Source organism: Parasteatoda tepidariorum, chromosome 4 (genome assembly GCF_043381705.1).
Source record: "Parasteatoda tepidariorum isolate YZ-2023 chromosome 4, CAS_Ptep_4.0, whole genome shotgun sequence".
Taxonomy (NCBI): domain Eukaryota; kingdom Metazoa; phylum Arthropoda; class Arachnida; order Araneae; family Theridiidae; genus Parasteatoda; species Parasteatoda tepidariorum.
Genome location: NC_092207.1, coordinates 16,901,206 through 16,914,673, shown reverse-complemented (window position 1 = coordinate 16,914,673; position 13,468 = coordinate 16,901,206). Strand labels below are relative to the sequence as shown.

General features: G+C 28.3%; 1 protein-coding gene across 1 annotated transcript in view; it reads left to right on the top strand.

Moving 5' to 3' along the window:
- Positions 1–162: 162 nt before the first annotated feature.
- Positions 163–13,468, top strand: part of LOC107453415 (ankyrin repeat, SAM and basic leucine zipper domain-containing protein 1) — a gene marked incomplete in the record, with an annotated part of 31,233 nt that continues 17,927 nt past the window's right edge. Inside the window, 1 exon segment of the mRNA XM_043040573.2 lies at positions 163–591. Within this exon segment, the coding sequence (XP_042896507.2) occupies positions 409–591 (183 nt within the window).

Sequence of the window (13,468 nt, the reverse complement as noted above, 5' to 3'; positions counted from 1 at the left end):
GAGAGCGCAACATGCTTTGACGTACGAGAACGTTTTGATTGGAGCTTGAAAGAGCCAATGAATAGAACCTAGTCGCAAGGAGTTTGCAGCGCACCCTAGAGTAGAACTTACGAACCATTGTTTAAATTACTGTAGTTTCGAAAGACATTTTAACTGTAACTGCAAAAAAAGTAATTTATAAACAAATAAATACGAATCTGCTTTCATGCGGGATTGTTTGCTACTATTTAAATACTTTTTAGCTCTGAAATTGAGTTCTTGATAATTTTTCTTCGCTTACACATTTCTTGACATAAATTTGCATCCTGCTTTTTTAATATTTTGAAGTAATCTCTCTATATGTGCAAAAATCGGGCTTAGTTTTAGATAGAATAATTTTTATTATTTAGAAAAGCTAGACATTACAGGATGAAAAGAATTGCTGTTGCTGCCGGTATGGAGTCGGATGATGACGATGAAATTGACGATATTGTTTTTCCTTCTTCAGAATCCACAGGAAACACGCACTCTCAGGACATTTTTGTCTCTGCGGAACAAAATGTTAAAAGTCCGATACAGCCTTCTCCAAACTTAGTAAACGAAGGACAATACGTAAGTAAATTTTTTCGAATTCTTAATTTGTCTTTTATTTCTCATAAACATCGTCGCTAACTGTCTTACTTTATTTGTGACAGTAAGCTTTTATTCTTTCCTTTAAAAATATGTCTTCAGTAGTTTCAAGTTTACATCTCACCTTGTTCTGCTAATACTTGCTTTAGAGATTTTGATGCTTAATTGATACTAAATTCTTTATTTTTTTTACTTGATTTTACATCATAATAAGATTTTATATTCCCTATTATTCTATTTGAAAACTTTTATTAATATTTTATTAGGTTATAAATAATCTTCTGTATTAAAATATATTATCTCCAGGTATAAATGGGGGATATTTCCATATCGTGATCTGTTGCGCCAACTTTAATTGCCAAGGTGCCAAATAGATTTTAAACTCTCAAATTTTTTTAAAGAAAACATGTAGATGTTTGCCCTCGGGTGACTATGAGTTATACATTTCAAGTTGGTCACTTCCTGTGATTATTTTTTATTTATTTATTTATTTTTTTTACTTTCTCGTGGGCCACTGCCCGGAAGTTGCCAAGACTTGAAGGTTATTCTTCCACAGATCACGATACGGAAATCTCCCATATAGTTATTCTACAATGTACCAGAGTTTTGTATACAAGCTAATAATTTCCTTAACTAATTTAGTAACTCCTGAAAATATGTTGGTTACATATCCTGTTCAAAGTAACGTCCACCTGTTGTAATGTACCGACTCTTTAATTTGAGTGTTTAATTTGAGTGTAAATGTTTCAAAAACAATTTTCTTTAAATGATTTTCAGAAAATTAATCATAATTTTTGGTAGTTTTTTTTTTAATTAAAAAGAATAAGGCTTGTCGTCAAAGTAGAATCCGTAACTTGGTAGATTCTGACTTTTATGCAGCAAAGCTCAGTTATCAGTGTCCAGAAAAAAAAAATTCTTTCTATATAAATACCTGTAGAAAGTACCTTTGAAACTGTAAGAAAGTACTTTCCAGTCCGGGCTTTAAATAATGTAATGTTTCAATTCCTAACTTCCACTTTCTTGGAAGCCCCCAGCTACTCTTACATTTATCATCGATGGTTGTGCTCCGAATTTTTCCCTAATGGTGATCCAGAAGTTTCCAGAAATCCAAGGTCCAAAAGTGTCAAGAAATCATCAATTACATTTATGTATAAAAAAATCTTGTTAAAATAAAAAAAAATTTAAGAATATTAGAACTAGAATCTATACTTCGCATCTCTTTCATTTGTAAATATTTTTTCTGATTGAATAATAGATGTGATTAGAGTTAAAAGTAAACTTATTCTTAATTTTTCATTTAAATTACACAGCATATAATTTATTTAGAATTTCATGTTTTGAAAACATCAATGATTTAAATTTATAAAGACATAATTGTTTTGAAAAGCATCATTAATGACTAACTCAATAAGTTTTTAAGATTTTCAAGTTGGGCTCACAATCACCCCTGATTTATAGTAATGCTTTTAAAAGTTATTAACTAGCTTTTTAGTTCAATTCTTCCTTTTTTCTTAATTTGAAAAAATGAATTAATTTAAAAATAAAAACACCAGAGCTTAAATCATTTGCGAATGTGTGCTGTGTTGTAACCAAAGGTGAAAGTAATTTTTCTCCTTAATTCTTCACTTGATATTAACAAATACAAACTTTATTTATGTATGACATTAAGGTTAGGGAATTTTATTAAAAGAATCATTTCTGATTCTAAAGAAGAGAAGGTGGTAGTAAGAATCATTATTTCTCTGTGTGATGTCCAAAGCTTTCTGACTATATTTTATAAAACACTTATATGCATATGTGGTTGTAAAATTCATCAAATTTCTTTTCATTCATTGGCATTATGAAAACAAATTACCTGCAGAGATTTATTTTTAGGTTGAAGTTGAATGGAAAACATATTGAATAACAAATTTTTTTTAGAACTAACAAAATTTAGAGTTATATATGTCCGTATTTACATCAGGGAGATTTCAGTGTTGCGATCTGCGGTAACTTCTAATCAGTGGTCCATGAGAAATTAACAAAAATCGCAGAAAGGGACCAATTCGAAAGGTATAACTCGTAGCCAACCTCCGGGCAAACATCTTATGTTTCTCTTTTAAAATAAATTGCGAGTTTGAAATCTATTTGGCATCTTGGCAATCAGAGTTGGCGTGACAAATCACAATACGAAAATTTCCCCTTTGCACTTTTATTAATTAAACTCAACAAAAGTTGCTTGAAAAAACAAACAAATATTCTTTTAATTTATGATTAATTTAAATCTTATAAATGAATCACCTACAGGCCTAAGCATAAAGCAAAGCAGTTAAATCCTGTTTCATTATTCCATATTTTAATTAAATTTTGTTTTGTTTCAAGTTAAATTAAGTTTTGTTGAAAGCTAAGTTTTATTTTCTTCCATTTAAATTTTGCTATGCAATGGAAAGAGGCTAACAATAATTAAATTGAAAAAAATATTGGGGCAAAAAAAAATTGCGATGATGGCATTATCTTATTCCTTGAATTCCTCTCATTTCATTTGATATTAGTATGCCTTTCAAATTTAAGTGTAAACAATTTCCAGTTAGAATAGCTTTTTCAATAACTATAAATAAACCCTAGAAACAAAACTTTGATAAAATTTGTTTGGATTTAATTAAACCAGTGTTTAGCCATGATCAATTATGTGTTGGTATATTAACAGTAAAATCCTTCAATTCTATCTACATTGTGTCGCCAAATGTACATTTTAACAATTGTGTTTTTAAAGAAATTCTTTCAAAACTTTAAAATAGCCAACTTCTATGTTGCCTTGGTTGATGGCATGGCTCATTGACTTAAAATGTTGTTTCAACAGTAAAATACTGTCTTAATTTTTGCCTACTTTAATACTGTGACCCTTTTTCATTTTTTATTTGTGGTTTTTTACATTGTAGAACTTGCTATTCTGAGGACAACATGCTATTCTGAGAACTTAAAGCTGTTGTGTATCTGAACACTGAAAATTAGAAATGTGTCTGTAAATAAAATTTAGAGGTTAAGAAATGTCTCAGAAAAAAAGAAATGTTTAACTTTGAACTCAACGTAAAGTTTTATTTCAGTTACCAAATCTTATTTTAATTCTAACCTTTTTTAAGACTATATTTAGTTTTCTCACTATTTTCTTTGGTCCTTATACATTTTGTGATAGAATAAAAGACTTAAAGCTGTTGTGTGCTTCTGAATACGGAAATTTAGAATTGTGTCATTAAGAAAAATCCGTAAACTGTTGCCAATTTCAAATTTATATTTAAATGTATTTATTTAGAATTTTGTACTGAGAAAAGTTTTATGCACTATTTATTCTAAGTCTCTAAAAAGTGTACAGAGCTAGACAGAAGGAATGTTTTCAGTGTGAGAGGAAAGCAAGAGAAGTGCTAAAGTAGTTCCAAGATTTGGTCAGCAGGGGGCAAAGCCTCCCAGTTTAAATTAAATACTTCAATAAAATTTGTGTTTTTATAAACCTAGATAATATCAAGAAGGTGAAAAACATCTTTGATCATCTTAAAAGAACATATTGAAGTTTTATAAAAGCAATTTTCTCAAAATTTGCATGCGGATGAAATTAGAGAAGTAAACTAATAATTTTTTTTTCTTTTTACAAGATAAGTATAAACTATTCTTATCTACACAGCCATCTTCAGCAAAAAAAAAAGTTAAAATTTTGCTTATAAAAATAGCCGACCGGACTGTGTAGGGGTCTGGAAACTGGTCTATTGCAAAAGGAAGGTTCTGGGTTTGAATCCCGGGCAAGGCATGGATGTTCTTTCATTCACTGTACTATCTGTCCTTACTGTGGGAGCAATGTTGGCCCACCTAATATGGTGCCTCTGAAAAAGTGGCCAACGAATCTGCCTTATAAATGCCTGAATTGATGAAATGTTAATACAGGTGAGCAATCTAAATTAGAAAAATAAATAAATGTATATAGAAATAAATAAAGTTGCGAACGATTTAAGAATCAATAATGAACTTTAGCATAAGGCAGAAAATTTTTTAAACTTTATTATTGCATTATTATCCAATATTGAAAGAGCTCATACAAAAATATTTACAAAATCTTAATGTATTATGTATATGTAATAGAAATAGTGATTATACCTTCATATGTGGTGGAAAATGAAAAGTTGCAGCTTTAATATTTTATTTAAAGATATTTTTTTTCTCCAATGACTCAGAATACAAAGAATCAACCGGTCAAAATAACAAAAACCAAGGGCACTGGCCTGTAGGTTCATTAGCTAAAATATATTACTAGTACATGTTTTCACTGGTTTGTTTACTTGTCTTTATTAGATTATTTATAAGTTATTAAAGTGGATTTAGAGGAAAAATTACGTTACACAGAATGTGAAATGTCACAATAACGATGAAATGTAGTATTTTGTGACAAAAATAGAGATCGAAACATAAAATCATAACAGCATACAATCCCTTTAAACTGATTGTTGCTCCAAAAGACATGTGATAAATATTTTTATAGTTCGGATTGAATTCTAGTGTTCTCAAGCCACCATTACTTTCGAGCTCCGCTTTTAATGAGCAATGATATAAATGCTTTACTAATGTGGTAAATGCTAATTTTAAATAAAAGATATATTCTGCTTACTTATAAAACATTTTTAATGCTGGATAATGATATTATTAAAACAACATTAAAGTTTAATAATAATCAAAAAAGGTCATTGTTAGCAAGGGTCTGTTTAGAAGAAATTTGGGTCCTTCACAAAGTATCTTTTCATAAAAACGGACCCTTCACAAAATAATTTATCTTTTAATCGGACCCTTCACAAATTTGTTTATCTTCATTATTGTTTTGTTAATCGAATAAACCAAAAATGCCCAGGTAGGGGTGGGGGCAGAAAGAAAGATGTAAACGAACTAAGTTTTGTCTTCAGCAGACGCTTCTTCCATTATTCGTCCAAAATGAATATTCTGCGTTCAGCAGTATAGGCTAAATACCAAATATTTGTATGTTGCATCTCGAATATAGTAGCAGCAAGCAGCAATTGCTGTTTATTTTTTGAAATTTCATTTTTTTTAATTATAATTTTGCAGTGTTGAGCATAGTTCTGTATGTCTTTACAATTTAAAAACTCATTGAAAAAGTTTTTTCAACAAACGGACCGAATTTGCACAAATTCAAAAAAGGTTCGGGTTGAAAGAATGGGACTTAACGTTTATTTTATATTCACAAATTACGAGTAATTTTTTCACAATTTTACAAAAACAATTTGCACAAAATGTCTGGACCGACCCCTGGTTAGTATTGCAGGCAACACTCTTATTGTAGGCAATAAATGACAAATTTATTATGTGTTTATTCATTTGAAGACTATTTTCCATAATCTAAGTACACTTTCTCATTCATCGCTTAAAAAAAAAAAAACTGCTTGTTAATGACAGGGGATGTCAAATTATTTAAAGTTAAAAGCAAAATCTTACAGCGATTATTTTACTTGTTGATTAAATATCAAGGTATGCACTAATTTTTGTTGCTAAAATTTATGCTTGCTTATTTTTGTTAGCAGGGTTATGTTTGAGCTATGCTTGTTTTTGTGAGTGTTTAATTAATTTTTTTTAAAAATCGTAAAAATTAAAAATTATAGGTTACATATTTTCAAAATGGTAAAAAAACATCAAATGTTGTAAAAGAGAGAGAGAGACTTAATGTCATAATTTATTCTTCTACTGCACTGTGCTGGAAAATCAATTTAAACTAGGACTATAAACAAAACTATCACCATTTTACATATAATTAATAAAAGTATTAAAGCAAAATGTATGACTTTGGTCAATTTGGCTATTAAATTCTAATTTGAACTGTATATAGATAAATATTTTATAACCTGATGACTTCTTGTTACTGTACACCACTAAACAGAATGAGTAAATAAAAATGCACATCTTTTTCTTTCTTTCTTTTTCTAATTAAATCAATAGGAAATTAACATCATTTATTTAAAAACAAGCTCTATTCTTCTTTTAAGTCATATTTTATGACTTGGCAGTTTTATTTTATAAAAGCATTTTATGACGTCGTTTAGATAGAAATTAGCATTCAAAGGGGGGGAACACAAGTATACTCAATATTTTCTGAATCTCTTCTCAGTATTTTCTTAATAGGGAGATTTTAAAAAAATAAGAATTGAGGGCCATTCACTCATCTAATAATATTAGCAAATGCAGTGACAAATCTTATGTGATTATAATTTATCATTTCAAAATACTGATGTATCTCTTTATTTTTTATTTAAAAATAATTAGAATTAACAATTCAATATTCGCAGAACTGTTGAAATGGTAATGAATTTAAAAACCTTTCATTTACTTTTGACTAAAGTGCTAAACCAACAAAAATATTTTTATTGGGTTCAACCAGTTTAGATTAACTAATAGAAGTTTTTTTAAAAATATTTTTTAATTGAATTGAAATTTCATGTAACTACTTACAGTGGTGGCCAAAAGTGTGGACATTTTTTGAAAGTTTCATGTTTTTCAACTTTGTGTGCTTGTAGAATATATTAATTTTCACTTAAATACAAACGTTTACATATCAAATTGAAGGCAATTTAATGTAGAATTTAATAACAAAACAGTATTAAAATTTCTGTATTGCAAAAAAAGTTATGCTCATTTTAGTGGAACCAACACAAATCGTTTTGAATAAGGACGTGTTTTGTAATAAAAGCGTACTAGCCAATCGCAAACACTGTTCTTAGGACCAATCAAATATCTGTAACAATAGTTTAGATTATTTGGATGATAAAAGAGTTATTGTTGTGGAAATATTTTGCTGAATGATGCATACTAGTACAATTAAATAGAGTATTGCTGTTTTTGAATATTTAAAGTCCTTTTTTTTAATTAAACTAATTTTAAACAATGTCATCAACAAGAAGAACTAATTTGACATTTACAAAAAGAAGCCGAATTGTCATATTGAGAGAAAATGGCCTCTCTTATGCTAAAATTGCAAGACAAGTTAGTGGTTCAGTGACTTGTTCTGTTGTACGAAAGTTCTGTTTAAGTTATGAAAAAACGAAATCAGTGGAAAATAAAGCAAAATCAGGCCGAAAAAAATGCACAAGTGCTATTTCCGATAGAAAAATTAAACGGCTATGCCTTCAAGATAGAAAAATTTCATTAGATGTGAAATGAATGCAGCGGGTATTGAAGTAAGTTCAAGAACAATAAGAAGGTTATCTGGATTTGGGCTATAAGCTAGAATTCCAAGGAAAAACCATATTTAAGTCAAAAGCAACGCGAAAAACGAGTTAAGTGGGCAAAAGAACACATTAAATGGTCAGAAAATCAATGGGAGCAAGTAATCTGGAGCGATGAGAGTAAAATATCGCTCTTTGGTAGTGATTATAGAAAATACGTGAGACGTAGAGTAGGTGAAGCACTTCATCCTGATTGCATTGAAGCAACTACAAAAAACCCAACAAATTTCAAGATTTGGGCATGTATGTCTGCAGATGGTGTGGGCCGAATTCAAGTAATTGATGGCATCCTGAATGCCAAAAAATACATCGAAACTGTCCTGAAACCAAAATTGATACCTTCCATCAAGGATCTCTTTTCCAACAACGCACCATTTATTTTTCAGCAGGATTCAGCTCCATGCCACACAGCAAAAGTATTCAAAGCATGGTTTCAAAATAAAGGCATAGATATATTACCATGGCCAGGAAACAGCCCTGATCTCAATCCAATTGAAAATTTGTGGCGACGTTTGAGAATTCTTGTACGGAAAAAACGTCCATCCAATAAAAGACAACTTATTAAAGCTATAATTGATTCTTGGCACCATGTGATTACTAAAGATGAACTTCAAACACTCGTTCACTCGATGAAAAGATGCTGTGAAGCTGTCTTAAAAAATAAGGGTTATCATACTAAATATTGATTGCGTAAGTATCACTTTAAAAAAAATGCAAATCTAAGATAGATCTTACAATTAGTTGCATTACTTTTTTTGTAATACAGATATTGTAATACTGTATTTATTATTAAATTCATTAAATTACCTTCAATTTGATATATAAACGTTTGTATTTAAGTTAAAATTAATATGTTCTACTAGCACACAAAGTTGAAAAACATGAAACTTTCAAAAAATGTCCACACTTTTGGCCACCACTGTATGTGTCATCTTTCATTCAATATAGTGTCCTTCATTGCTTAATTTGGTAAAAGGTGTAACTATTTTCTCTCCATGTTCTTAATCTTCTCAGGTTTCAATTTCGTCAAACTTGAATTATTAATTTTGAAAATATTTTTAGTCTAATGAACTGAATAGAATATTAAAGGTATCACATTCTTGAATCAAAAATAAGGAAAAGAGTTTTTAATTTTAGAACTTGAAATTAAAGATTTCGAAATTTTTCATTCATTTTTATTATGTAATTTTATTAGATCTTATTTCTTTTCTTACAATTTCGGAACGACATTCAACTAAATTTTGAACTGAAAATTAACGAATTCGAACTCATTAGTTCATTCTAATTAGGCAATTTTGTTGTAGTTAGTAAATCTTATTTCTTTTCTCAGAATTTCTGAACGGCAAATTTGTTTAGTTATCTCTATAAATTTTCAGAGAAAAATTATTTTCAAAATCGTTTTCTTTTCTTCATCTATTCGTATGATTTAAGATTTAACAGGAAGTGTTCCTATTTTTGCCACCTGTCGATGCAGAAAGCTTGACGTCGTTACACTCAAGACATACTTGGCGAAGCTCTTACTAGCATTTGCCAACAAAAATTTCACATCTTACACATTATTTATTGTTCAGAAGAGACATGAATGAAACTATTTTTAATAAAGGTCACAGAGTTGTCTGAAACTACCTATGCTCTATGCCAGAAATTTTTTTTCAATTGTTATTTATTTTCGTTATTTGGCTTTTGAATTTTTTTAAGTTTTCAAACTTTTTATTTATTTATTTAGTCTAGGTTTGAAATGATCTTACGAAATTTTATTTTCATTCAGGGGTCATTTTAGGTGAAATTTACATTCATAAATCAGGGCCATTGTTTACTTATTTCATACTTTTTACCAGCTACCTACCAACCCAAAAGGAAAGAAATACAGGTGTTAGACTTATAAAGATAAAAATACCAAAAGAACAAGTATAGAAGAAAAATTATTAAAAATTTTATTTAAATTTTTAAAAAAAATGTTTAAATAATTTTTTTTTTTTTTTTTTTGAAAATTTTATTTTTTTCTTTGTTTTCTTTGTATTTTTATCTTATCCTATGGGCTCTATTTACCTGATGCTTATGAGCAACTAATAAAACTTAATTTTTAATTTTCTTTGTAAATTTCTTTTCCCTTTTGTTCTTTTTTACAAAATTATGAGTAAAATTTTCAAAATCCATTCAGAGGAGAAAAAAAATTCTGGAATAACTTCTTACAATTTTTTAATTAGTTTTATTTTTATAATTAATTTAACATATTTATACTTTATACGTTTTTCATCACGTTTTTCAAGACATTTAAACAAAGATCTTAGTGACTTGAGAGGACCTTAAATTTTAAGATGATTTTAGTGGCCTCTAAAATGCCTTACTTTAATTTGGAAGGCTTTTAATGGGTTTATGTTATTTAGTAGGCTTTCCATTTCATTTTGACCTAACTCATTTTATTATTTTAAAAGTAAATTAATTTTTATTAGTATTTCAAACACATTTTCAAAATTTTTGGATTATGTAATTTATCATTATATTTATTTCAATTCTATAGCATGTTTTGGGGTATGCATAAAGGAAGCCTCAGTTGAAAGCTCTCACCTGTGGTTTTTAAAAAAATCAATGCTATTTAAACGGATTCTTCGAAATTCCTTCTTCCTTTGAAGGAGATTTTAATATTATTTATTTTTTCTAAGCCCTGATATTAATGCTTTTTTTTATTAACTATTTTCATTGTCGTTTTTGCTTGTTTTGGGAAATATTTTTTGAGAAACTGTCACTATCAAAGTTAGGTTTCGGTTAGGTTAACGGCTATATGCGTAAATATGAAGTTTCTGTTAATTTTTATTTTGTAAATTTACAGTTATTATCTTTAAAAAAAAATTTTTAAGAAAGAAATATTTAAAGATTGTTTCAATAAAAATGGATTTCATTCAATTATGAACGAATTGTATTAAATCTCGGGAGGCTGGGAAGATCGGCACTTTTTCAAAGAAAAGTTAACGAAACTAATTTTTTTTCTTTTTTTTTGTTCGAAAGTTGTTAGGTGGTATGAGTGAATAAGCTCATAAAATGTGTTGGTATTTGAAGAAGTTTTTAAATTGTATCTGTGAGATACCTTTAATTTGTTTTCTTTTTTTATTTTAATGGGGCTCTGTCAAAAACTCCTGGCTTTGCCCCAAGTTTTACGGGACAAAGACATGCATTTCATTGTTTAGATAATCTGTTGGATCTTTTATTTTTGTCTATGCCTACTAAAGCTGTTTCATTTTGATTAAGTTGATTTTTGAAATGGCATTGTTGATGGTTTAATCGTTGGAGCATTCCTCACCTTCACTTTTAGAACGACCCTTCAAGTAACTAACTACTGATTTTTTACCTAACTAGATATTTCTAAAATTTTGATTATCTATGTATTAAAAAAATCTAGAAGTTGAAACAGTAATCGTAAAAGAGTGATGTGTTTCACCTTGCTAAAAATGCTTGCAAAAATATTGTTCATTTATAATACATTGCTTTATAAGTTTTATTATTTTATTTATTTTTTTTTTTTATGGTTTAGATTCCTATCTCTTAGGTTTTGAATGTTAAAGAATTAATTAATATTATTGCTTTAAAGTTATCTTTGTCCCTCCGCGAATGTTTCTGTATAATCGTGTATTCAAGAACAATTTTTATTCCAAAATTAGGCGAATGGAAACTTCTGTTTCTAACATATTCGACAAAAATGAATTATAAGAAATCGTCTGCTTTCCTCAATATTTTTTTTTTTTTTTTTTTTTTTTTTTTTTTTNTTTTTTTTTTTTTTAATTATTAAGGTTGGAAGCATTACCTACTTCAATCATCGTTTTTATCTACTGCCTACATTTTTTTACATGGTTTCAAAGTTTTATTTTATTAATTTAAAAATAAAATAATCAAATAGCCTTTAAATTTGAATAAGTACGGCGCGCTTTCAAAGATTTTTTTTTTTTTTTTTTTAGNTTTTTTTTTTTTTTTTTTAAAGTAAATTTTTTTTTTGAATTTGAACAAAGAAATGGCGGTTGCATTTTTAAACGTTTATTTTGGTAGTTTTATTTACTCTCTGAGTTTTTGTTTGTTATGACGAAATTTGTCTGTTTTTCTAAATTAATGAAAGCGTATTACATTTATATTATCATATCTTTATATTTTGGAATTTAATGAAATATATAAATTTCGGGATTGATTTAGGACACAACGTACCAAATTCATATTTTTTTTTTTTTTTTTTAATTAATACATTGAATTTTGTTACATTAGACGGACGCAATTCATTGTAGTGTCAGATTATGTTTTAAATGTTTGATTATTTTTATTTGTTCCTGAAAATATTTATTAAGTGATTAAATATAGGTTTATTTTAATATCTAATTTAGTATTAAACAGCTTTTATTCATAACTGCTTTTTATTCCTTGAATATTATAAACAAAATACCATACATAATCCACATACATCATACATAAATTATTTGGCAGAAAAAAAAAATGTTAAAACCACGGAGTTGGAATGAAGTAGAGCGCGGAAGTGTCACCAGATGCAGAGCTCATTCTAGACAGAAAAAAGGGCATTATTATTCTAAAAAGGCAATAATTTCTTTCTATGGGCTTTACACGTTCTATTAAAAAACATTGTCAATTAGTAAAAGAAATTTTTTTTTAAACTTTTCTAAAAGTAGCAAAGCAATCATATTAATTACTAATTTTTATTAAATTAACATATATATCGAGTTTATAAGCTAATTAGCTTAGTAATTTATTTGAAATGCATGCATATATTATAAAATAATAAATGTATGTTTTTGAGTGTTTGTAGTTATGATTTAATAATTAAAATGAATAATAATAATTATGATTTTATGATAGTGGAAGTAACTGCAAACTTTCAAAGACAAGTGCAGCAAGGGGGTGTGGTGGCTATTTTTACTTTCTCATATAAATCCATGTATTGACAGCAATGACAAACTAAATAAAAAGAGTTGAAAATAATAAAAGTTTAAGAAATCCATTGTATAGTTTGGGGGGGGGGTGTAGCGAGGTAGTATTAATGTAAAATCTATGTTAAATTAAAATGTAAACGCATTTTATAAACCTTAATATCGATAAATCAATAAAAAAATTATTATGCAGGGCTGTTACCAAAGAAATTCAGAAAACAACTGAGTCAAATTATAATAATTTTTATCAAAGCATACATTTTTACCGTTGTTGTTGCGTATGCCTGTTAGGCAGAGGGGTGCGATTGTTCTTGTTTTCCATTGGCGCCATCTATGGCCAAGAATTCGACTTTTGCCGGCGATCTTCGGCCGGCGGGCTTCGAACTCTCGGACGTGGGCCCAGTGCCCTACCAACCAGGCTATCTCGACCCTATTTTTACCGTTTTTAAAACCATTTAAAAATTTAATTTTTCTTAAATTATAAAAATTTCTTTCATTTTGCATATATTGAAAAAATAGAAATTTAAAAATAATTTTGCAATCTAGTAAAGTTTTGTTCCAATAAATATAATACAATTTTTTACTGTTCCACTAATCACGTTTTACTGTGTTTTAAAGCATTTTAGAACGCTTATTTCTTCATTTTAAGCTTCTCAGAACACTCTATTTCGCATAGGCATACATAGTAAA